Source organism: Eubalaena glacialis, chromosome 2 (assembly GCF_028564815.1).
Source record: "Eubalaena glacialis isolate mEubGla1 chromosome 2, mEubGla1.1.hap2.+ XY, whole genome shotgun sequence".
Taxonomy (NCBI): domain Eukaryota; kingdom Metazoa; phylum Chordata; class Mammalia; order Artiodactyla; family Balaenidae; genus Eubalaena; species Eubalaena glacialis.
In genome coordinates, this window is record NC_083717.1 from 67480310 (window position 1) to 67506184 (window position 25875).

The following is a 25875-nucleotide window of genomic DNA, read 5'->3' on the forward strand; positions in this document are numbered from 1 at the left end:
TGGTTAGAATAATAATAATAATAATAATAATGTTTCTACATTACCCAGATCTGAATGACTGTATTCCCTTGACTTCAAGGAAGTCAACTGTAAGATGTATCACTGATTAATGATAGCTTTTTTGAAATGTAGAAATAACTACCGCATTAACACTTATTGTAAATATATACATAAGAATTACTTCATAAGCCATGCACCTTAGAATCAGGGAAAGGCCATGAGGATATTTGGCCAAGTTTGTCTTGTTCCCCTTTTCTGGGTATATAGAGTGGCAGTTGGGGCATCTCTCAGTTTGTGTTCTTGTCCAAAAAGCATTCCTTGCCCTTCGTGGATGCTTGAAGGGCAGGTTGATGGGCCAGCGTGGCAGAACGGGAAGCTGGCATTTCTCCTCCCAACTCAGACTTTACCTGCTCATCTGTGGCATGGGGTCAACTACTAGACTATGCTTCCCATAGAACTTTCTTCCAGGTCTTCCACCAATTTCCTTGGGGAAAGCAAAACTATTTTGATCTACCTGGAAGCCTTGATTTCATAATTTCATTATAAAAGGGAAAAATCTTTGAAGTTCTGTATATGTGTGTTTTGGTTGTGATTTGGGTACCATTATAGAACACACACACACACACACACACACACACACCCACACCCCTATTCCCTTGCCCAGACCACACATGGTTTTGTAGCTTCTTCCCTGATTATCAGTGTGATTAATGTGTTTTACTCACTTCTGAGGGTGGGGAAACTGCCTTTGGTTGGGGGATGCTGACCTCACCCACCCAGTCCGCAGCTCGGACTCCTTCCCTGCCCTTGACCCTCTGCTGAGAATGACCGGGTCTCAGTCACGAAATCTCAAGAGAGCAGCCTCGTTCCTGACATTGACCCTGAGGGACGGTAGCTTTAATCACCAGTTAGGCCTGGCCCCACTGGAACAGGGACTTGGCCCGACGCGGCGTACCTGCGCCTTGGAGACGTGTGAAGTAGGAAGTCAGGAGGCAGCTGTTTCTTGCTAGATGTGTGACCCTTTTGCTTCCTGGGCCTCAGATTCCAGCCACCAAGTGGGTCTAATATGGGCCTAGAACCCATTGATATATAAAGCTTTGATAAAGCAAATTTTGTTAAGTACTGTGGACAAAATCTGGATGCTTCATTGGTTTTTCTCTTGTCCTTTTTGACAGGCAAAGAGTAAGAGCACAGGTCTGAAGTTGGGCTGCCTGATCAAATCCCAATTCTCTGCCCTCTACTTCCTTGTCTGTGAAATGAACTAATAATTATTTCCGCCTTATCGGGGTCATGAGGATAAATTGACTTAATCCATAAAGTGCTATATTAATTGCCATTATTATTATTATTCATAGAAGGAGGTAGTTTGTTAGTTCCTGAGGCCTTTTCAGTTCCTCTCTGGCTCCTTAGTCACAGGGGCAGGCAGCAAAGCTCTTGGCTCACGCACCAAGAGAGCCCTGGGTTAATTTCAGGTGCGTCACTGTTACGGCAAGAGCTGTAATTGCAGAATAAAAGTGTTGGCATCGGATGAGGCTTCGAAGATCCTCAAGTCCAACTTCCCATCTTCCACGTGAATGAACACGAGGCCCCCCCAGCCAGGGCTGACGCGGCCGAGCAGAGCCGAACCAGAGTGCGCTCCTCACCTGTGAGCCTAGAGCTCTGCGCACCGTCTCACGTCACCCCCATCTGTCTCCCCACCCCGCCTCCCACGCCACTCACTGTCAACTTTGTTGTTTGCTTGCAGAAAAAGTTAGAAAACCTCAAGAGCTTAGACCTTTTCAATTGCGAGGTGACCAACCTGAACGACTACCGAGAAAACGTGTTCAAGCTCCTTCCTCAGCTCACGTATCTCGATGGCTACGATCGGGACGACAAGGAGGCCCCCGACTCGGACGCCGAGGGCTACGTGGAGGGCCTGGAGGATGACGAGGAGGATGAGGATGGTGGGTGGCACCAGGGAGAGGCGAGGGCGGGCTGGGTGTCAGGGGGCCCCCACCGGCCCCCGAGGGCTATCGACCTCTTTGTAGAGCTGTGGAGGGGAGTGGGCTGTCTGCTCTGTTTACTGTTGTCCCTGGTCTGTCTCATTGATTGATGCCCCTAAAATAACAGGGCCTGAGCCCCAGAGAAACATCCTGAGGTTCTCCAACTGCATAATAACTCCTTAAAAACCATCTGAGTCTTCCTTCAATTTTTTAACCTTTTCCAAAGTCCCCCTGAAAATGAGATCCTACAGTGTCTCTCTATAGTGTGGTGCTGGACTCAGATACTCTTCCAGGGAGGGGATGAGCGGATGGAGGAAGGTGGGGTGTGGCCTGAGGGTCCCCCCGCTCCATTTAGGGTCTGGTAGTGGAGATGAGGTCACAGCTGGAGAGGTCGTGGGGCCCCCAGGTGACTGTCACCCACAGGACCACATGGTAGGACCTGGGGGGTGAGGACTCAGGAGCCCCAGGGGCCCAGGAAGCAGAGGAGGCTGCAGGCAGCACGTTGGGCTCCCTGGTGGTGCGGTGAGCAGTCAGGGACCACAGGAAGGAAAGAAGGAAAAGGAAGGAGAGCCTCGCATTTCCTTCCCATGCTGCCAGCTCAGTGCGGCTTCCCTGCAGGTCTTTGTGGCCAGAGTAAAGTTGAGGGTTGAGACCTTGCCTGAATAATTCAGACGTAATAGTGCTTTTCCCTTGTTAGGTGGGAGTATTTTACAAGGGATTCAGATACCCTGTTTGCCTTAGTTTGTTCCACCTCCTGATGGGACAGAAAGGTCCCAGGACTGGAGCCCTGAGACCAGGCTTCTAGGCCCAGATCTGCAGCTAACTCCAGGTGTGACCTTGAACAACTCACTTCTCCCCCTCTGGGACTCAGTTTCCTCACCTTTAGAGCAGCGAGTTTGGCTAGATGCTCTTTGTGAATGAATTGACTTCTCAGCTGTCCCAGGCCTGTAACTTGGTTCTCTGATCCGGCATTTTCTCTCCCATCTCAGCCTCCACGAGAGATCTTTTGTTTTCGTAATGCTTGGGAAGAGGGCTTACCTTAGGAATCATTTTAGGATGCTTATCTTTTGGGTTACTTTAGGATGCGTTCAGTCACATTATTAGAGCATCCAGGCTATGGGCCTGGATGGGCATGGGAGAGTCGTGGGCCCCACACAGGACCGCACCTCTGGTGCCAGGCCCTGGGCCTGTGCTGTGGGAGGGAAGGGCCAGCTCACCACCAGTTTGTTCTTGTCCCCATTCCCACTGCACAGAGGAAGAGTACGATGAAGATGCTCAGGTAGTGGAAGATGAGGAGGACGAGGAGGAGGAGGAGGAAGGTGAAGAGGAGGATGTGAGTGGAGAGGAAGAGGTAAGAGGTTGGGCTGGGCAGGGAGCCGTCTCTCGGAGTCCCCCTTACTTGCTCTGCTGCCTCTGTGTCAGTCCCGCTAACTGCCTCAGTGATCCGCCTCAGCAGCCGGGAGCCCTGATTGGGAATTGAATCCACTTCAGGGCCTGTTACTGGGTTGGTTTGGGAGAGGCAAGCCTTGCAGCTGGCCCTGGAAAAGAAAGAGGGAGGGGATTCATCTGCTGGGGCAAGCCTGGCACTTGTTTCCACATGAAAATTAGTTCTTGTAGAATCCACATCCCCTTTTTCTACCTTTTTGCATTAGTATGTTAATTCAGATATTCAGTGAGCACTTACAGTGTGCTAGGGAAAATCAAAGACTGCCTTGAACTGGTGGGTAATAGGATAAGACACTTCTGGATTCCACATCAGAGGATGACAAGGGTCCCCTGTACACAGCAGATAGTGCCATTATCCAAACACACTGGCTGGCATCATTTTTTAACAAGGTCTGGGATGTGTCTGTGACGGGGTGGATCCCAGCTTCTACCACTTGCTACCTGTGTGTCCCTGGACAAGTTCCTTGACCTTCTGAGCCTATTTCTTCATCTGTACAATAGGTGTCATTTTACAGCTGGGTTGTAAATAGGGATCAACTCACTGGCTTAAGAGGATAAAATAATTTGTAAGTAAAATGTTTAAGGACAGGGAGTGTTTGACCACTTACTATTTTAGGCTTTCACACCCTTCTCCAAGGTCCTGGCTCTGTGTGCTGGGTTTTGTGTTTGGATGTTCTGAGTCTTTCTATAGCAGAGTCATTTTCCCTAGCTTTTCAGATTTCTAAATCAACTCTTGCTAATTGCAAAACTTAGACCAAGAGGTTTAAAATGATGACAGCATGGACAAGGTGCCTGCCTTCTCCCCCAGTTTCCTGTCTGTCTCCATCAAGGGCACAGATACCTGTCTGCCACACAGACCTGCTCAGGCAGGATCTCCCAGCCAGCCCCCCACAAGCTGGGGAGAGGCAGGTCGGGGTTAGTGAGAAAGCTGGTGAGATAGTCTTGGTTCCCATCAAGTTGTGCTGCTGGGTGTCTCTTCTCCCCAGGTGTAGGCTGCTAGGCTCACCTCTGAAGAATATTGTGTATTTTAAAAATAGAGACCTAGCAAAATAGGCCCCCCTAGGACAGGGCAATAAGTCATGTTGGCTAATGGATTTTTCATCTTGCTCTTCCTGTCAGGAGCCGCCAACATGTAGAGGTTGTTTTTGGTTTGGGGTTGTTTTGTTGTTGTTGTTTTTGGTAATCTCATTGACTATCTGCAAATTTCCAGCTTCCAGTAAAGGAGAGCTCACACACACACACACACACACACACACACACACACACAGTCTTAGCAAACAGACTGATTAAGGAACTATTTGGTGACATTATAAAAGGATATTTCCCTTGACAAAAAGAAGTCTGTTGCCGAGTTCTTATTAAACAATGGGCTGCCTGGTGCTTTAGGAACAGTGTTCATGCAGAGATTCAACTAGCCTGGATCTACAGGAGCAGCATGAAGCGTGGTCCTGTGTTGAGGGTGAATTCACACCCCTTGCTGAATCTCACGGAGCTGGGAGTGATGTCCTGGGCAGGGGGTGAGAATTGTATTTTTCCTCCCTCCAAGTGACCCAAGTTTGCAAGACGGTGAAGGGGCTGCACTCACCCACAGACTGGGGTCTGGACTGGGGTCTTCTCTTGAAGCCAAAACTAGAGTGAGGACAGATGAAAGCTCGGCCTACTTCACACGATGGAGAGTCGGCTGGGAAACTTGTTCCCCTAGGAGGGCACACTGCGGAGCGGCCTGAGTTATAGGGACTTCAGGTCAGGAATTCTTAACGGGGTGGGTAGAATCCACCCCCCTCTGCCGACATTGTTTGCAGCTATTGTGTGTAATGTGGGTATTTTCTAGGGAAGGGGTTCAAAACTTTCTACAGATTCTTAAAGGGGGTCCTTGATACAAAAACAACCTCTGCTTTAGGTTCACCGGAGTGAAGCAGGTCCGTGGGAGCTCTGAGGGGCTGGGGGCGGCCCCCACCTTTCTGTGCTCAGTGTCAGGGCAAGTGGCATCCTCCACGTGTCCCACGGTCGGGGCGTTACTAATGTCCGGTGTCCATCTTCTCTCCTAGGAGGATGAGGAAGGTTATAACGACGGGGAAGTAGACGATGAGGAAGATGAAGAGGAGCTTGGTGGTACGGCAGCGTTTTTACTCTCCGCGGGTAGCAGGCTGGCCCCCTCAGTTGACAGTAGATGGCCTGGGTCCTGAGGACCTGGCCTCGGTTTGCCAGGGTTGGCAAAGCGTCCTAGACGTACGGTCCCCTGCTTTCCCAGCGGGGGGGTTGAGTAGGAGGCGAGATCCATGTTTAATCTGAATGCCTTTTCCTTACTCTTCCAGAAGAAGAAAGGGGTCAGAAGCGAAAACGAGAACCTGAAGATGAGGGAGAAGACGATGACTAAGTGGAATAACCTATTTTGAAAAATTCCTATTGTGATTTGACTGTTTTTACCCGTACCCCCCCAAATCCCGCTCCCCGAAACTTATTTTTTTCTGATTGTAACGTTGCTGTGGGAACGAGAGGGGAAAAGTGTACTGGGGGTTGTGGGGGGAGGGAGGGGGGAGGGGGTGGAATAAAATACTATTTTTACTGCCACTCTTTATTTTTTTTCCCCTACTTTTTCTTTGTGTCTGTTTTGTCCCTGATAAATTTGCGATAGCTGAGTACACACAAGTGAACGTTTGTTCCTTACCCTCAAAGAGGACGGTTTGGAGATCTCTGACGTTTCCTGGTATTTCCCGAGTCTCTCTCTTCAGTTGGTTGGAAGGCCATGGCTGGCCTCAGTTTGGTTTCTCAGAGCCCAGGAGGGGCTGAGCACCAGCCGCATCTTACCTCTTGTTCTGGTTCCCGTGATTGATTTCCGCATTTCTTGGACCTGCTAGAGGCAGCCAGCGCCCTGGTTTGTAAATAACAACCTAAAGGCGTATTTTGGCACTGGTCGGGGGATCTTCCCCGTCCCCCGTCCCCTTTCCCTCTTCACAGATGCTGGTGGGCTTCGCTGTCCGAAGAAGACTCTGATGTCACTCTTGTGATGAGCCAGAGAGCTGAGAACAGCAGGCTTCTGAGTTGTTAGGAGTAAAATGGATTTGGTAATTCTAATTAAAAGAGAAGAAGCAAACCCTCAAACTTCAGCCTCTTTCAAAGATTAAAAACAAAACTGTCCTATCTTGTTCTGTAAAATATTAGAACGCTTTGTTTTACAAAATGACAAGAGAATTCTTCTACGTGTCCTTCTGTGCTTAGACCATTTTTACAAACCTAAGCACAGGAGACGCTGCTGCATGTCGGCTGGGTTTTTTTTTCATACACCCGAGCACGGAAAAACTAACGCAAAATTGTATTTTCTTACCTAGTGGAAATCTGAAATGACTGCAAATTCCTAGCGAATGTACAGGTTTGCTTTCCTGTCCCTCTTCTGGATTGCTTTTGAAGTGACGTGTGATTCCTTAGCCCGTGTTTCATCTGTATAAAAGAACATCTGCACCGGTTTTCCTCCCCCTCAGAAGAGCCAAACTTTGAGTTTTATGTCTGTTTGTCATTGATAAATTTCAATAAATCTTTTTATACAATTTTTTTGGGGGTGGCTTCTTTGAGTGCAACAGGTCATTTATCTAGGATGAATTCCAGATAACCTGCTAGCTGATGGAGGTGCAGGGGGGAGCTTCACATTGGTTACCTGATAAAATCGTTTTTCTTACAGGATATATAACCTGATATACTACGTTTGGATACTTTGGGTCTCAACTTGAGACTCGGTGGTGTGCTATCTTCATTAAAAACTTCATTTGGGCAGGGAAGTGGGGGTGGTGATGTACAGAGAGAAAGGTATAAAAAGTTATTAAAAAACACTCACCAGAAAGGCCAGCCTTGGGACCTTACTTTGAATATCTTTCATTGTTTTGTTGTTCAGACTGTAAAAAGAATACAGGAAAACCTGAGGAATGGACAAAACAAATTTGTTCCTTTTTCACTTAACGTTAATTATAATTTCTCTACCTCTAAAGAGTCTTTAAAAGCATGTATCTGAAATGGCTATGTAGTAGTCCATTAACTATTCTGATTTGCTTAATTCTAACCAAACGGTAAGATGTTTGGGTTATTTCTAACTTACCACTAGACATTCTGTTATACTTTGCAGAGTCATTACACCAAAAGGTGACATTTATAAGGCTCATGTGCAAGGTTCCATGTTTTCCAGAAGGGTTATACCAATGTACTGTGGTAATTTATACACATATATTCATTCTCAGCCGTATGGCCTTGAACCCGCCAGCCAAGCCCTAGATCCTGTGTAATTCCAGCAGAATGAGGTGTTCTCAGGAGAGACTGACCCACCCCATCCTCTGGGTGGTACCCTGACACCTACTGCCCTCTTCTTTGGAGCGGACAGACGTCCTCTGGCTCCAGGTGTAGGCTTGGGAGGTGGCCTTGAGGCCAGGTCCTATGCTAGGCATCAGGACTATGAGGATGAACTGGCCAGGCGTGCTCTGTCCCTCCCAGAGCTGGTGAAGGAACATGGGAGTGGAGTGAAATCCAGAGGCACTCAAGCCTGGACTCAGGTTTTCTGGCCCGGACTCCCTCCATGGGGACTTTAAGGATTGGTTAACTTCACGTAGATATGGAAATAAATGCTATAAAATGTAAGGTAAAATGGATGATGATGGATGGGTTAATGCTTATGGGACCGAGGGAGGAAAACCCTATCTATGTCAGTCATATCAAGCAGTTACATCAGCACCTGAGATATGCTCTTGTGCCCATTTTACTGATGAGGAAAACTGAGGTCCAGTGACGGAGGTAAGAAGAGGGGGAGGCAGGGTTAAACCTGTTTGGGCTATTTCCATTTCATCAAACTTACTTAGTCATGAATGGCAAGGAGGAAGAGGAAGCTCATCCAGAGGGGGAGAGGCAGTAAGAGCTGACCTTTATTGAGTTCTTGTTGTGTGCTGGGTACCATGCTTTACATGCAGCATCTCATTCATTTGAGATGAATCCTCACAACCACCTTCGGTGGGTGCCATTGCCCTTGTTATACAGGTGGCTCAGAATGTGATTTGCCCAAGGTCCTGCAGCCAGAAAAGAGCAGCATCAGGAATAAACTAGGTGTGTGTGGTTCCAGCACCAGCCCTCCTGCCTTCCACCAGAGTGCCTCCCGTCGACTCCTCCCCCAGCTGCAACCACCTGTGTGGGCCAGCTGTGTTGAAGCAGTTCCTCACCCCCTGCCCAGCACAGCCCTGGTGACAGGTTTCCCCACCGGGTCTAGCGAATGCCACAGGACGGACCCCTGAAATGGAAGGGCCCTTAGAAACCACCTAGTCATCAACCAGCCCTCTCATTTGATGAAAGAGGAAACCAAAACCCAGGGAGCGTAAGTGATGTGCCCAAGGTCACCCTGCAAGGCAGTGCCAGAGCCCAGCTGGAGTCCAGGACTCCCATTCCTGGGCTTCTGAAGCACCACATCTCTCGCAGCTGCACCGTGCGGTTGCAGGGAAGCCAGCTGTCATGAGATGCAGAAGGTACACAGTGTAGTGTCTTCCAGAACACAGCCAAGCCTTGGGGGGACAGGATGTAGTGAATGCATGGCACATCTCTCTGTTTCATGTGGCTTTGGAGTGCATCCTATGTTTTTAAATATTCACAGTGGGTTTGCCTTCCCGGTAGTGTCTGAGATTGATCATCCCTGAAAAGGGTGTGCATTTCTTGGTAATGTGATGATTCTTGATCATGAGCTCCTACTCTGTGTCCTGTGCTATATCCATTGCCTCCCTCAGTCCTCATACAGATTCCATAGATGTAACCGAGGCTCAGAGAGGTGAGACAACTAGCCTCAAACCTATGTCTTTCTGATGCAAGAGACCTTGTTCTCATCCACTGTGTTGAAAGAGCCAGGCAGATGAGGGAAGAGGGGATGAGCAATTCAGTTTGTCTCATTTGCTGACTTGGAAAGGCTGTTTTTATCCTGATTCAGAAACTCATTGTTCTTGGTTGGAAGGATTCCCAGTGGGTCCCTAATAAAGCGGCTTTGGACAATGGCTGCCCTGAGTCCCCGGACCAGCCCTTGGACAGGCCCCTGTGGCCGGCTGGACCCAGGGGTGAGCGGGTCCAAGGAGAGGGCTGGAGATGGTGGGACGGATGAGGGCAGGTCTGAGGCTGAATCGGCCCGAGGCCCTCAAGATAGCCACAAATATGCCAGCAAGGGGAGAGACTGGAGAAAGATTCAAACCTGATGGGGCATCCGTAGACTGCTAACTGTCTCTGACTTTAGGAGCTGATGAAGGAGACATCAGTGCAGTTGCTGGCCAAGCATCAGTTGCTCTTGGTCTGGCAACAACACTACAAGGGACCACTAGAAGGACTCACATGGATATGGACCACTCCCATTCCTGAAGCTCAGATGGGGCTTACCCACCGCTCTGGTTCCTGGGGTGAGCAGGTCACACTGTCCTGGCCAATCAGCATATTCCGAACTTTGACCATGGTGACTGGTACAAGGAAGAGCCTGGAACCCAAACTGGTTAAATGAGGCTTGGTCCCTGGGATTTGGAAAAGGAGAAACCTCCTACTGGGGGTACTGGGCTGGGAGGATGGAGGCACATCCCTCGGAGAGAACCTCTAGATGTTTCCATTTCAGCCTGAGAGAGTCCTGACTAACACAGTGAAGTGAGGACACCAGCATACATTTAGAACTTATTGTTTGCTGGGCATTGTACATTATTTTGCTCGTTTCTCATAATGTCCTATCTGGTAGTCATTATTATCCCCATGTCGAAGATTGAGCACATATAAGTACTTGATTAATATTAGCTGCTTAGTGACCAGCACACAATAAATACTTTATAAAAATCAGCCTAGTGTTTCCCAAATTTCCCTGATAAGAATCCCTGGGGCTTGTCAGACTGCCAGGTCTCACCCCTGGGAATTCTGGTTCACTGGCTCTGGAGCGGGGCCCAGGAATCTGTGTTTTAACAAGTGCCCAGAGGATTCTCATCATCGAGGACATTCGGGAAAAGCAGTCAACTCAGTCCCCACCACAGCCTACTGAGGAAGGTATTACAGCCATTTTTATTTAAAGTTGAGGTAAGTGAGGCTCAAGAGAGGTTATATAACCTGCCCAAGCTGACACAGGTGGTGAGTGACAGAGCTGGGGTTTGAACCTGGGTCTACGTGACATTCACACTCCTTGGGGAAAAGGGATGATAATGACTGCCTGTGTATCTCACAGATTGTGAGATGATGCAAAAGATGGAAAGAACATCGCAACGTGGAAAGTGAAAACCACTACGGAGAAAGAGGGAAATGGCTGTTTATGAAAAAGAAGCCCAAGCAACTCAAATATTTTCTCTAACCAGGGAAAAACAGAAGTCCTAAAAGCCACTTGATAATTAAGATAATCTACGTGGAAGTTTTTTTTTCCTCCCTTTAAAATTTACATGTAATGAGATTCACTCTTTGTATCAACCACCACAGTCATGCTAGATCTTAGTTTGCAGAAGATCTTAGTTGTAAACAGAAATGGATTTGCACTCCGGGGGGTATCCTAAGTCTTGCTGATGGCCTTTTGAAAGTGTTACAAGTTTTGGCCAAGGCTCAGAAGACCTAGACTCTCATCTTCGCTCTGAGACTAATAGCTGGGTAATTGCAGACAGGTCACCTTTACCTCCTATGAGAAGAGTGATGCAGACTGCATGACTTCTGACAGCCTCAGTCTATAGTTTGTTACATTCTTTCCCTCCCTGCCCTGAGGCTCTAGTTAGGGCTTTGTTGAATGTGAAGTTTAGGAAAGGCATTCCCTGGTAAAAACTTCGAGGTGACAGAAGGGTTAATGTGGGAGAAACAGCCTTTCTGCTGAGGCAGGAGCTCTCCGATGACTTCCTGAGGTCCCAATGAGTAGACAGACAGCCCAGTCTATACACACCCACAATTGCCTGGGTCATCTAGCTGGGCCAATAAGGAAGCAGAGAGAAAACTAATCTGAACTGAGTGCTCACTGGGTGCCCAGAGCGCGACACGGGTGCTCTCATTTCATTCTTGTTGTAGAATCTCCTTTGAGGCATTTATTATTCTCCCCACTTTCCAGATGAATACGCTGAGGTTCAGAGACATTACGTCATCTGCTAAACATCATACAGCCCAGGAAGGCATGAGCTGGTATCAGAACCCTTGGCTTCCTGGCCCGAAATACGGAAGTGTTTCCTCAATTCTCAGGTCCTGTGAAGCCTACAATGAACTGCAGGGAGATTCATCTCCTCCAGATCTTGGTGGACTAATTTCATACCTTTTCTCGAGAATCTAGCTGTCAGGCCTAGCACACTCCTCCCACTCATCTCTGCAGTTCTCCAGACTTCTACATCTGACAAAATCAGCCTCTCCATGGTCCCTGGGAACAGATGTCTTACGACAAAAATGATCTGAACCTCAGGAACAAGGAGGATGGATCACTACCTCTGGAGAGAGGGACCCTAGATGTTTTGAAGGATCAACAGCAGCTCCTTCTAATGCTTGAAAAATAGAAGAGACAGAAAGGCTGGTGGTACCATCCTGGGCTAGAGCTGGGAGGCCTGTGTGACTGGGGAAGAGCCACCTCTCTGGAGTGTGTACCTCCCAGAAGTGTCAGGAGATACAGAGATGATAGAACTGGTCCAGTGGAGAAGGAGGCATCAATGATGTAGAAGAGACAGAATCTGGGAGAAAATCAGAGGCCTGGGATCCTGTAATAGAAGCTTAGCCTTTGGTAGAGGAAAGGACACTTCTTCCTTTGTGACAGGAAAGAAGGGAGAGAAACGTTATGGGTACAGGTGGGTGGGTAGCTTTGGTGGAGGGAAGAAGGTAGAGTTCCATCGGCTTTTGAAGGACATATGAGCCAAGGTCACCAGTGGGGTATGGAGTCAGAGAGGGGCAGAATGGGAGTAGTGGTTTGAAGAGAGACAAGAAGGTATGAGACGTTCTGGAGGCTAGGTAAACCACCACCCCTGGGAAGCCTGGGGGCGGTGAACGCCTATTTACCTGCAACAGATGACCACGACTTTAAAGGAGGACCTGTCAGCATGGCTTAGCTGCTAGAGTGCAGGCATCAAGGTGGCAGACAGTTGGGTTTAACTAGCCAGATGATTGTAATGCACAGAGCATGGGGCAAGGAAGACGGGGTGTTTAGAAAGTTGTAAGAGGGGACCGTGTGTCCTAAATTGGCTAAAGAGGGAAGTGAGTCATGACTGAGAGTGAGAAAGCAGGAGACAGTCGGTAGATTGGAGAATGGCTGGAGCTGAAGGATTGTTGGGATGGGAGCACCAAGGTAGGTGAGCGGCAAGAAGAAGAGGTAGTGGGTCAGAGAGTGGAGGTGTCCAAGGTGGTGCACTTATTTGTGAGAAGGTCAAGGAAATAACCATGTAGGTAGGATGGAGAAGCATATCTTCATTGGAGGTATGGAAGTGAGGAGTTTGCAGAACTGAGAGGCCAAGGTATTGGATGGCTCTTTTTTTTTTTTAACTGTTAGCTTTTTTTTGTTTTTTGTTTTTTCTGCCACACCACAAGGCATGCAGGATCTTAGTTCCCTGACCGGGGATCAAACCTGTGCCCCCTGCAGTGGAAGCATGGAGTCCTAACCACTGGACCGCCAGGGAAGTCCCCTGGATGGCTCATCCATGAGGTTATTGAAGTTGCCAAGAATGATAACAGGAACAATAATAGGAAAAAAGATAATGAACCAACTGCTAGAGCCCTCACTAATGAGGAGGCAGATGACAGCAACAAAGAGGTAGACGTGACTCTAAAAGAGGCAGGAGGAGAAATGGAAGCAGTGATGGGGAACAAGAACAATTCTCCAGTTCCATGAAGGAGGGGGCCAGCCTCCCCTGTGGCCTCCTCATGAGAAGACTGCAGGGGAAGTGGCGTCATTAGGTTTGAGTTAGGATAAGAGAGGAGGTCCATCAGCTGCTTACTGATGGACCATACATGCTTCCAGAAAGACTGAGGAGGTGAAGAGTGTGGGAAACAGCCCTTGTTCCCCTTAATACAACTTCCACGTACTTTCAGGTTGGTGGTGGGGCAGGGCTAAGGCAGAAGAGAAGGCTGGGTCTTTTCCATTCTGGTGGTTGTGGGAATCCACAGAGGAGCTGGCTGTCTTGTGTCGTTTGTTGTATCAGATTCTTTGGAGCTCTCTGGTTTCTCCTCTTAGGGGCTGCCAACTCCCTGTGAACCCATACCCCTGACATCTCTGTTCTAGCTGGATAGAGGTGGTGGTCTCTGCCTGTCGACTTAGCCCCACCCACCCTGGCAAGACGCTGGCTGATTGAGCATCCAGATATGCATCCATTGGCCAAATGTCTAAGCCAGATGTCCCCTCTTACTTGCACACCTTTGGCCAGTGTTCTAACTTTATCAGTGGGATTCAGATGGCAGGGAGGAAAGCAGGAAACACCACCATTGCCTAGCCCCTCTGGGTCCTAGCCCCTCACGGACTATACAACAGGCATGTTGGAGAATTGCAGCAAAGGCTCCTTTGTCACTCAGATATAACGGCAGCTCTGGGGCCTCAGCCATTCAGTGGATTCTGCTGCTCTCTGCACACCCCACCTTCCCCTCCCCAGGCAAAAATAAGCTGCCTGAGCTGCTTAGTCATGGGCAGTAGGGAACCTCACTTATTGGTCAGGTTCGTCTGGCTGTGGGGGCTCCAGCTGTAATTTATAAGCCCTAAGGACTGTGTAGAAAGAGCTGCCTGGGCACAGAGAGTCCCATACAGGATTAACTGAAAGAGGAACACACCAAGACACACCATAATCAAAATGAGAAAAATTAAAGACAAAGAGAGAATACTAAAAACAGCAAGGGAAAAGCAACAAATAACATACAAGGGAACTCCCATAAGGCTATCAGCTGATTTTTCAGCAGAAACTCTGCAGGCCAAAAGGGAATGCCATGATATATTTAAAATGATGAAAGAAAAAAGCCTACAACCAAGAATACTCTACCCAGCAAGGCTCTCAGTCAGATTTGATGGAGAAATCATAAGCTTTACAGACAAGCAGAAGCTAAAAGAATTCAGCACCACCAAGCCAGGTTTCCAACAAATGTTAAAGGAACTTCTCCAGGCAAAAAAGAAAAGGCCACATTAGAAACAAGAAGATTACAAAATAGAAAAGCTTACCAGTAAAGACAAACATGCAGTAAAGACAGGAAATCAAGGGCTTCACTGGTGGCACAGTGGTTGAGAATCTGCCTGCCAATGCAGGGGACACGGGTTCTAGCCCTGGTCTGGGAAGATCCCACATGCCGTGGAGCGACTAGGCCCGTGAGCCACAATTGCTGAGCCTGCACGTCTGGAGCCTGTGCTCCGCAACAAGAGAGGCCGCAATAGTGAAGGGCCCGCACACCGCGATGACGAGTGGCCCCCACTTGCCGCAACTAGAGAAAGCCCTCGCACAGAAACGAAGACCCAACACAGCCATAAATAAATAAATAAATAAATAAATAAATAAATAAATAAATAAATAAATAAATAAATAAATAAATAAATAAATAAATAAATCATGCTAAGTGACAAAAAGCCAGTTACAAAAGATCACCTATTATAAGATGCCATTTATATGAAATGTTCAGAATAGGCAAATCTATTTAAAAAAAAAAGATAGGAAATCATTCAAAACAAAGCTAGCAGGGAGATTAAAAGACAAAAGTAGTAAAATCATTTGTATCCACAATAAGCAGTTAAGCGATACACAAAACAGTGAGTTGTAAAATATGATATCAAAAACAGTAATCATGAGGGGAAGGTAGTACAAAAGCAGGGTATTTAAAATGCATTTGAAATTAAGAGGTCAGCAACTTAAAACAATCACGTATATATAGAGACTACTACACAGAAACCTCATGGTAACTGCGAACCAAAAACCTATAATAGATAGACACACAGAAAAGAAAAAGGAACCCAAACATCACACTAAAGAAACTCATCAAATCACACGAGAGGAGAACAAAAGAAAAAGGAAAAAAAAAAAAAAGGCCTACAAAAACAAATCAAAAACAATTAACAAAATGGCAATAAGAACATATATATTGATAATTACCTTAAATGTAAATGGACTAAATGCTCCAACCAAAAGACACAGACTGGTTAAATGGATACAAAACAAAGACCCATATATATGCTGCCTACAAGAGACTCACTTCAGATCTAGAGACACATACAGACTGAAAGTGAGGGGATGGAAAAAGGTATTCTACAAAAATGGAAATCAAAAGAAAGCCAGAGTAGCAATACTTGTATCAGACAAAATAGACTTTAAAATAAAGACTGTTACAAGAGACAAAGAACACTACATAATGATCACAGGATCAATCCAAAAAGAAGATATAACAATTATAAATATATATGCTCCCAACACAGGAGCACCTCAATATATAAGGCAAATATTAACAGACATAAGAGGAGAAACACACTAATAGTAGGGGACTTTAAAACCCCACTTACATCAAGGGACAGATCAATGGACAGATCATCCACACAGAAAATCAATAAGGAAACATAGGGCTTAAATGACACATTAGACCAAATGGACTTAATTGATTTTTATAGCATTCCATCTGAAAGCAGCAGAATACACATTCTTTTCAAGTGCACATGAAACATTCTCCAGGATAGAGAACATGCTGGGTCACAAAACAAGCCTTGGTACATTTAAGAAAACTGAAATCATATCAAGCATCTTTTCCAACCACAACACTATGAGGCTAGAAATCAACTGCAAGAAAAAACTGCAGAAAGCACAAACACGTGGAGGCTAAACAATATGCTACTAAACAACCAATGGATCACTGAAGAAATCAGAAAGGAAATCAAGAAAATATCTAAAGACAAATGAAAATGAAAACATGATGATCTAAAACCTATGGGACACAGCAAAAGCAGTTCTAAGAGAAAAGTTTATAGCAATACAAGCTTACCTCAGGAAAAAAAGAAAAATCTCAATAAACAACCTAACCTTACACCCTAAGCAACTAGAGAAAGAACAAACAAAACCCAAAGTTAGTAGAAGGAAAGAAATCATAAAGATCAGACCAGAAATAAATGAAATAGACACTAAAAAAAAAATAGAAAAGATAAATGAAATTAAGGTGGTTCTTTGAAAAGATAAACAAAATCGATAAACCTAGCCAAACTCACCAAGAAAAAAAAGAGAGAGGGCCCAAATCAATAAAATCAGAAATGAAAAAGGAGAAGTTACAACCAACACCACAGAAATACAAAGATCATACGAGACTACTATGAGCAACTATATGCCAATAAAATGGACAACCTAGAAGAAATGGACAAATTTTTAGAAAGGTACAATCTCCTGAGACTGAACCAGGAAGAAATAGAAAATATGAACAGACCAATTACCATACTGAAATTGAATCAGAAATTTAAAAATTCCAAACAAACAAAAGTCCAGGACCAGATGACTTTACAGGTAAATTCTAATGAACATTTAGAGAAGAGTTAGTGTCTTAATAGAGTTAATATCCTTCTGAAACTATTCCAAAAATTACAGAGGAAGGAACATTTCTGAACTCATTCTATCAGGCCACCATTACCCTGATACCAAAACCAGACAACAGTATCACACACAAAAAAGAAAATTACAGACCAATATCACTGATGAACATAGATGCAAAAATCCTCAACCAAATACTAGCAAACCAAATCCAACAATATATTTAAAGGATCATACACCATGATCAAGTGGCTTTTATCCCAGGGATGCAAGGAGTTTTCAATATCCACAAATCGATCAATGGTATACTCCACATTAACAAATTGAAGAATAAAAAACATATGATCCTCTCAATAAATGTAGAAAAAGCTTTTGATAAAATTCAACATCCATTTATGATAAAAATTCTTCAAAAAGTGGGCATAGAGGGACTTCCCTGGTGGCACAGTGGTTAAGAATCCGCCTGCCAATGCAGGGGACACGGGTTCAATCCCTGGTCCAGTAAGATCCCACATGCCACGGAGCAACGAAGCCCATGCGACACAACTACTGAAGCCCATGCACCCTAGAGCCCGCGAGCCACAACTACTGTTCCTGCATGCTGCAACTACTGAAGCCCACATGCCTAGAACCTGTGCTCTGCAACAAGAGAAGCCACTGCAGTGAGAAGCCCATGCACTGCAATGAAGAGTAGCCCCTGCTCGCTGCAACTAGAGAAAGCCCACACGCAGCAATGAAGACTAAATGCAGCCAAAAAAAAAAAAAAAAGTGGGCATAGAGAGAACATACCTCAACATAATAAAGGTCATATATGACAAACCCACAGCTAACATCATACTTAGCAGTGAAAAGCTGAAAGCATTCCCTCTAAGATCAGGAACAAGACAAGGATGCTCAGTCTCACCACTTTTATTCAACATAGTTTTGTAAGTCCTAGCCACAGCAATCAGAGAAGAAAAAGAAATAGAAGGAATCGAAATTGGAAAAGAAGAAGTAAAACTGTCACTGTTGGCAGATGACATGATCCTATACATAGAAAATCCTAGTGATGCTGCCAGAAAACTACTAGAGCTCATCAATGAATTCTGTAAAATTACGATACAAAATAAATATACAGAAATCTGTTGCATTCCTGTACACTAACAATGAAATATCAAAAAGAGAAATTAAGGAAACAATCCCATTTACCATCACATCAAAAAGAATAAAATACCTAGGAATAAACCTACCTAAGGAGGCAAAAGACCTGTACTCTGAAAACTATAAGATGCTGATGAAAGAAACTGAAGATGACACAAACAGATGCAAAGATATACCATGTTCTTGTTTTGGAAGAAACAATCTTGTTAAAATGACCATACGCAAGGCAATCTACAGATTTAATGCAATCCCTATCAAATCACCAATGGCATTTTTCACAGAACTAGAACAAAAAATTTTTTTAATTTGTGTGGAAATGCAAAAGACCCCAAATAGCCAAAAGAATCATGAGAAAGAAGAATGGAGTTGGAGGAATCACATTCCCTGACTTAAGTCTATACTACAAAGCTATAGTAATCAAAACACAAAAACAGACACATAGATCAAGGGAGCAGGATAGAAAGCCCAGAAATAAACTCATGCACTGGACTTCCATGGTGGTGCAGTGGTTAAGAATCTGCCAGCCAATGCAGGGGACATGAGTTCGAGCCCTGGTCTGGGAAGATCCCACGTGCCGCAGAGCAACTAAGCCCGTGCACCACAACTACTGAGCCTGTGCTCCAGAGCCCGTGAGCCACAATTACTGAGCCCACATGCTGCAACCAAGCCAGACACAAAAGAGTACATACTGTATGACTCCACTTACATAAAATTTAATAATAAGCAAAACTAATCTATAGTTAAAGAAGTCAAATACTGATTTGCCTCTGGGAGCATGAGACTGGGAATTGATTGGAAAGGGCATGAGGGAACTATCAGGGTGATGGAATCATTCTATATCTTGATTAGGGTGTGGGTTACACATGTGTACACATTTGTCAAAATGCATCAAACACAAGATTGGTGCATTTCACTGGGTGTAAATTTTAACTAAAAAAAATTAGAATTGTAAATAAATATTGAACTTTAGCTAAGGATATGCCTGCTGAAGTATTTAGGAGTGAAAAGCACTGATTTCTGAAACTTATTTTTAAACACCTAAAAAGATAAGATGGATTGATGGATATGTGATCAAGTAAATAAGCAAAATGTTAATTATAGAATCTAAATGGCAAATATGTGAGTGATTAATGTACAATTTTTTCAGGTTGTCTGTATGTATGAAAAATTTCAGGGTGAAATAATGATGTAGAAGATAACATGCAAAAACAAAGATATCGCCGAATTAAGATTATGGAGGACTTTTAAAGATCACCTAAAGCATTAAATTGTGTTTTATATTCAATTTAAATACTTTAACATCATTCTTGCATTACCAAAGTAAAAAAAAAAAAAAGCTTATTTTAGAAATTTTGGAATATGCAGAAAAGTAGAAACAAAAATTTTTAAATCTGTAAACCCATGACCCATAGAGAATCACTTAGTGACATATTAGTTTATTTTTTTACTTAATATATCTTGAACATTTTCTTGTCATTAAATGTTCTTAAAAGCATGATTTTTAGATTGTATATTCCATTGTATGTATATACTATATATAAATTATAAAAATTATTCCCTATTGTTAAGCACTGGTTTGTTTCCAAGTTTTTCTGCTGCAAACAAAGTTGGGGTGAACATTTCTGTGCGTACATTTTTGACCACATTTTGATTTTTCTTTGGATGGACTCCTTGAAGTTGGGTTACTAGGTCAAAAGTTAGACACATTTTTTACATTTAACACTAGCAAATTTACATACTCCAAGGAGTGTATGAGAGTGGTTTTTTTCATGCAACTTAGTCACCTTTGGATATATATATTTTTTAATTCAGTTTTTTTTGTCAATTTCATAGATGGAAGATTGTATCTTATTATAGTTTTAATTTGTATTCCTTTGTTACCAAACATTTCTTTTTGCAAATTCTAATAGTGATTTGTATTTCTTTTGTGAATTATCTATCCACATCTATTTCCCTATCATTCTGGGAGATTTTTACTATTTTAATTATTAACTAAAACTTCAAAAAATATTTATATTAAAGCTTTTTATAAAATGAGTTTACTATCCCATGACTTATGTGCTTGCTACAGATATTTTCCCCAATTTATTGCTTCTTTTTTTTAACTGAAATTTTTAGTTTGAGATACTTGTAGATTCACATGTAGTTGTCAGAAATAATGCAGAGAAATTCTGCACACTCTTCACCCAGTTCCCCCAATGGTAAGATCTTGCAAAATTATAGTAAAATATCATAACCAGGATATTAACATTGATACGGTCAATATGCAGAACACTTCTGTCACCACAAAGATCCTTCACATTGCCTTTTTTATAGTCATGCTTTCCTCCTGCCCCCAAACCCTCCCTAACCCCTGACAACCATGATTGTGTTCTCCATTTCTAAAATTTCATCTTTTAGGAATTTTGTATAAGTGTAATCATACAATATGTAAATGTTTGGGATTGTCTAATTTCACTCAGCATAATTCTCTGTAGACTCATCCCAGTTGTTGTATCAATAGCTCCCTCCTTTTCATTGCTGAGTAGTATTTCATGATACAGATGTAACAGAGCTTAACCATTCCACCCATTCTAGGACATGTGGGTAGTTTCTAGTTTTTGGCTATTATGATAAAACTGTATAAGAATCCCTGTATAGGTTTCTATGTAAACATAAGTCTTAATTTCTCTGGGATAAATACCCAGGAGTGCAATAACTAGACTGTAGGGAAATTGCATGTTTAGTTTTCAAAGAAACTCTCTCTTTTCTAGAGAGGCCATTCCATTTTACATTCCCACCAGTAATATGTAAATGATCCAGTTTCTCCTCATCCTTGCCAGCACTGGTGTTGCCACAATTTTTTTTTTTTAATTTTAGAAATTCTGCTGGTTGTGTAGTGGTACCTTATGGTGGATTTAATTTGCATTTCCCTAGTGGTTAATGATGTTAAACATCTTTCCAGGAACTTCCCTGGTGGTCCAGTGGTAAAGACTCTGTGCTCCCAATGCAGGGGGCCCAGGTTTGATCCCTGGTTGGGGAACTAAGATCCCACATACCGCAACTAAGCCCGCCTGCCACAACTACTGAGTCCTCGCACTGCAATGAAGAGCTCGCGTGCCGCAATGGAGACCCAGCACAGCCACAATTAAAAAAAAAAAAAAATTTCCGTGTGCCTATCTGCCATCACTACATCCTTTTTTTGGTGAAATGTCGCTTCATGTATTTTTTCTGTTTTCTCGTTAGATTCTTTCTTCTTATTTCCTTTCTTTCTTTCTTCTTTTTTTTTTTAACTGTTGAATTTTGAGAGTTCTTTATGCATACTAGTTACTAGTCTTTTGTCACATATGTGGTTTGCAAATACTTTCTGCCCCTCTTAACATCCTCTTAACATGCTCTTTTGCAGAGCACAAGTTTTTAATTTTAATGAAGTCCAGTTAATCCTTTTATGGATGATGCCTTTAGTGTCAAGACTAAACTCTGTGTTTAGCACTATATCTGGAAGATTTTCTCCTATGTTTTTATCTAAAAGTTTTATAGTTTTACATTTTACTTTTAAATCCATAATCCATTTTGAGTTCATTTTTATATAAGGTGTGAGGCTAAGGTTGAGGGTTTGTTTGTTTTTAACCTATGAATGTCCAATTACTCCAGCACCATATTTTGAGAAGTCTGTCTTTCCTCCATTGAATTGCTTTTGCACCTTTGTAAAAAAATCAATTAGGCATATATGTGGAGATCTATACCTATCTACCTAACTATCTATCTATCTATCTATCTATCTATCTATCTATCTATCTATCTATCTATCTATTTCTGGATACTCTATTCTATTGATCTAGTGTTTATCCTTCTGCCAATAGCACACAGTCTTGATTACTGTAGCTACTTAATAAATCTTGAAATTAAGTAGATGAATTCCTTCCATTTTTTCTTATTTAAAATTGTTTTAGTTATTCTAGCTTCTTTGCCTTTCCATATAAATTTTATAAAAACCTTGCCCATGTCTACAAAAAAATCTTTGTGTGATTTTGATAGAAACTGCACTAAACTTATGTATCAGTTTAGAGATGAGTGGCATCCTTACTGTGTTGAGCCTTTCAATCCATTCACGCAATCTGTCTCTCCATTTATTTAAATCTTCTTTGATTTCTTTCATTAGTGTTTTGAGTTTTCAGCACACAAGCCCTCTCATGTTTTGTTAGATTTATGCTTAAGTATTTCATTTTTTGAATAATTTAAAATGGTATTTTATTTTAATTTCAGTGTTCACATGGTCATTACTAGAATATAGAAATATAATTGATTTTGTTATGTGGATCTTGTATCCTGCAAACTTGCTGAACTCACTTATTAGTTTTAGAAGGGTTTTGGGGGTAGATTCTTTGGAATTTTAGGCAGACAATCATATCATTTGCAAATAGTGCCATTTTTGTTTCTTTCCTAAAATCTTTATTCCTTTAATTTCTTTTTCCTGTCTTAATGCTCTGACTAGAACTTCCTGCAGTATGTTGACTAAGAGTGATGAAAGTGGAAATACTTGCCTTGTTCCTGAAATTTGGGAGAAAGCATTTGGTCTTTCTCCAGTAAGTAAAATGTTAGCTGTAGATTTTTTCTATCAAATTGAGGAAGTTCCCTTCTCTTCCTTTTTTTCTAAGAGTCTTTATCAAGAATGGATGTTGAATTCTGTCAAATGATTTTCCTGAAATGATTGATATGACTGAGTGATTTTTCTCCTTTAAACTGTTAAAGTGGATTACAGTAATTGATTTTCAAATGTTGAATCAACCTTGCAACCTGGGAATAACCTCCACTTTGTTGTAGTGTATAATTCTTTTTATATAGTGCTGAATTCTATTTTCTAATATTTTGTTAAGGATTTTGCATGTATATTCATGATGAATATTGGTTTGTCATTTTCTTTTTTGTACTATTTTTATTTGGTTTTGGTATCAGGGGAATACTAGTTTCATAAAATGAATTGGTAAGTATTCTCTTTTATTTTATTTTCTGGAAGAGATTGTGTAGAATTGGTGTTAATTCTTTAAATATTTTGTAGACTTTTCCAGTGAAACCACCTGGGCCTGAAGCTTTCTTTTGGGGGCAGTTTTTATCAGTTTCCTTAATAGTTATAGGGCTAGCTACTCAAGTTATCTGTTTCATCTTAAGTAAGTTGTGACAGTTTGTGTTTTTTTAGGAATTGGTCTTTTTCATCTAAGTTGTCAAGTGTATGTGTGTAGAGTTGTTCTTAGTATTTCCTTATTTTTCTTTTGATCTCTGCAGGGTCTATAGTGATAACCTCAATTTCATTCCTGATATCGGTAATTCATGCCTTCTCTCATTTTTGCTTTGTCTTCCTTGTTTTGTCAATTTTATCAGTCTTTTCAAAGAACCAGCTCTTTGTTTCATTGATTTTTTTTCTATAGATTTTTCTGTTTTCAATTTCATTGATTTCTCTTCTTGTCCATATTATTTCCTTTCTTCTTGCATTGAGTTTATTTTACTCTCTTTCTAGGTTCTTGAGGTTCTTGAGAGCTTAGATTGTTGATTTGGGATTTTCCCCTCTTTTCTAATGTATGCATTTAGTGCTAAAATTTCCCTCTCAGCATTGCTCTAACTGCATTCCACTAATTTCTATATATTTTATTTTTATTTGAATTCAGTTCAATGTATTTTTTAAAATTTTTATCTAGGTAAAGTCAATTTACAATATTATGTTAGTTTCAGGTGTACAGCAAAGTGATTCAGTTATATATATATTTTCAGATTATTTTCCATTTTAGGTTATTACAAGATTTTGAATATAGTTCCCTGTGCTATACAATAAATCCTTGTTGCTTATCTGTTTTATATATAGTAGTTTGTATCTGTTAACCCCATAATCCTAATTTATCCCTACCACCCCTTTCTTTCCCCTTTGGTAACCATAAGTTAGTTTTCTACACCTGTGCTGTACAATGTAGTTTTTATTTCTCTTGTGACATCTTCTTTGATCCATGAATTTTTTTTTAGTAGTGTGCTGTTTAGCTTCTAATTGTTTAAAAATCTCACTGTTATCTTTTTGTTATTGATATCTAGTTTGATTCCATTGTGTTCAAAGAAGAAACTCTTTATGATTTTAATTCTTAAATTTGTTAAGGCTTGTTTTATGGCCCAGGATATGGTCTATCTTCGCATATCTTGGTATATTCTGTTACGGCTTGAAAGGAATGTGTAATTTTGCTGTTGTTGGGTGGAATGTCCTAAAAATGTCAATGAAATCCTGTCAGTTGTTGTTTTCCTCTTTATCCTCGCTGATTTTCTGTCTAGCTCTATCACTTGTTGAGAAAGGAGTATTGAAGTCTTCAACTCCAAGTATGGATTTGTCTATTTCTCCTCTCAGCTCTATCAGTTTTTGCTTCATATATTTTGCAGCTTTGTTGTTGGTATATATACATTTAGGATTGCTACACTTTCTTGGTAAATAGGTCCCATTATCACTGTGTAATGTCCCTCTTTGTCCCTGGTAAAATTGTTTGCTCTGAAGTCTACTTTATCTGATATTAATATAGCCACTCCTACTTTCTTTTGATTGCTATCTGCATAGGAGTTATATTTTCTAAAGAGCTTCTTTAAAATGGAAAATAGATGATGAGAATTCTAGTTAAATACTTTTTAAAAATAGAGTAAACTTTTAGTTTTCCATAATGAAAAGAACCTAAAATTGCAAAGACCAAGCAGCATTGTTGAATTTACTTATTTTACTCCCTATGTGCTCTCTTGTGGGTGAACAAATTAATTTAAAAAAAGAAATGAATCCTAGTAACTTTGATATACCTGATTCAAAGCTGACTTATACCAATCCTTGTAGAATTTATGCCAAAGAACAGAACTACAGTCAGAGGTCTTCTCCTAATTTGTATTTTATGGGGATGATTCTCCCAACCTCTAGAATTTTGCTGGATTCCCCCAGGCCTCACATTCACAAAAGATCTTAAATATAGAATTTTAATATTTTTTCCAAATGAAACCATACATATAACCACAGAGGCATGCAAACAAAACTGAAAGAGGTTTATCCAGGAAGTTTAAACTTGTGGTCCATTACTGGACCACATTGCTGATTGTGTGTTGTGAATTAATATTTTTATGAATTCTGTAATTATCTTCTAATTAGCACAATTATAGTAAATTTTATTATTTCTGATTTTTTTGTATTAAAATGGCCAATTTTAAAAATGTAGATATTTAAAATATGCTTTAATTTTTGTGGCCCCATTCAGACATTTCTTCATTTTATAACTTACCAGGAATCCTAAAAAATGGCATTAACAGAGTTCTCTTTTGATGGCTCTGGTGAGTCCTGAGTCCTTTGAGTATAGTATGCCCTGATCTAGGATGACTGGATTCATATTAGCTGATTATTTAGTTTTTTATCTAGAAAGAAACAGAGCCCACGTATTTTCCCCTTGTGTTGGAACAGCACCCTGGAAGAATCAACACTAGAAGGGTTGCTTTCTACCCACCCTCATGAAACATCAGGCTGGGATGCTGATCTACCAATTCAAATAAACCATTTAACAAAACTAAAATGTATCACATCTTGTCCTTTATGTCTGTAATAGCAGGCAGATTCCCAAACTAAATACAAATACAAAGTAGACATTTTATCACCTTTTCTGGAAAGCCAAAAGCTTTCTCAAAATCCACTTGAAAGCTGATGCCATTACTGTGTAATATAAATACAGGCCAAGGACCAAGTTCCAGTCCTTCAAGATGGGATTTTTTTGGTGAATCTAGATATTTAAAAAATTAATATCCTCCAAATTATGGAGGATAGAGGAAAATGTCAGGAGAGTTAATGGCCTTACTTAATTGAACACTATCATGAGTTAAAAGACAAA

At 42.0% G+C, this 25875-nt stretch overlaps 1 protein-coding gene across 1 annotated transcript in view; it reads left to right on the forward strand.

Annotated features, from left to right (window-relative positions):
- ANP32A (acidic nuclear phosphoprotein 32 family member A) overlaps positions 1–5947 on the forward strand; it is a 38237-nt gene extending 32290 nt beyond the window's left edge. Inside the window, exons 4-7 of the mRNA XM_061180143.1 lie at positions 1745–1943; positions 3236–3333; positions 5477–5540; positions 5744–5947. Coding sequence (XP_061036126.1) covers positions 1745–1943; positions 3236–3333; positions 5477–5540; positions 5744–5805 — 423 coding nt within the window. The 3' untranslated portion in view covers positions 5806–5947. The remainder of the gene's footprint in view (positions 1–1744; positions 1944–3235; positions 3334–5476; positions 5541–5743) is intronic.
- The last annotated feature ends 19928 nt before the right edge of the window (positions 5948–25875 follow it).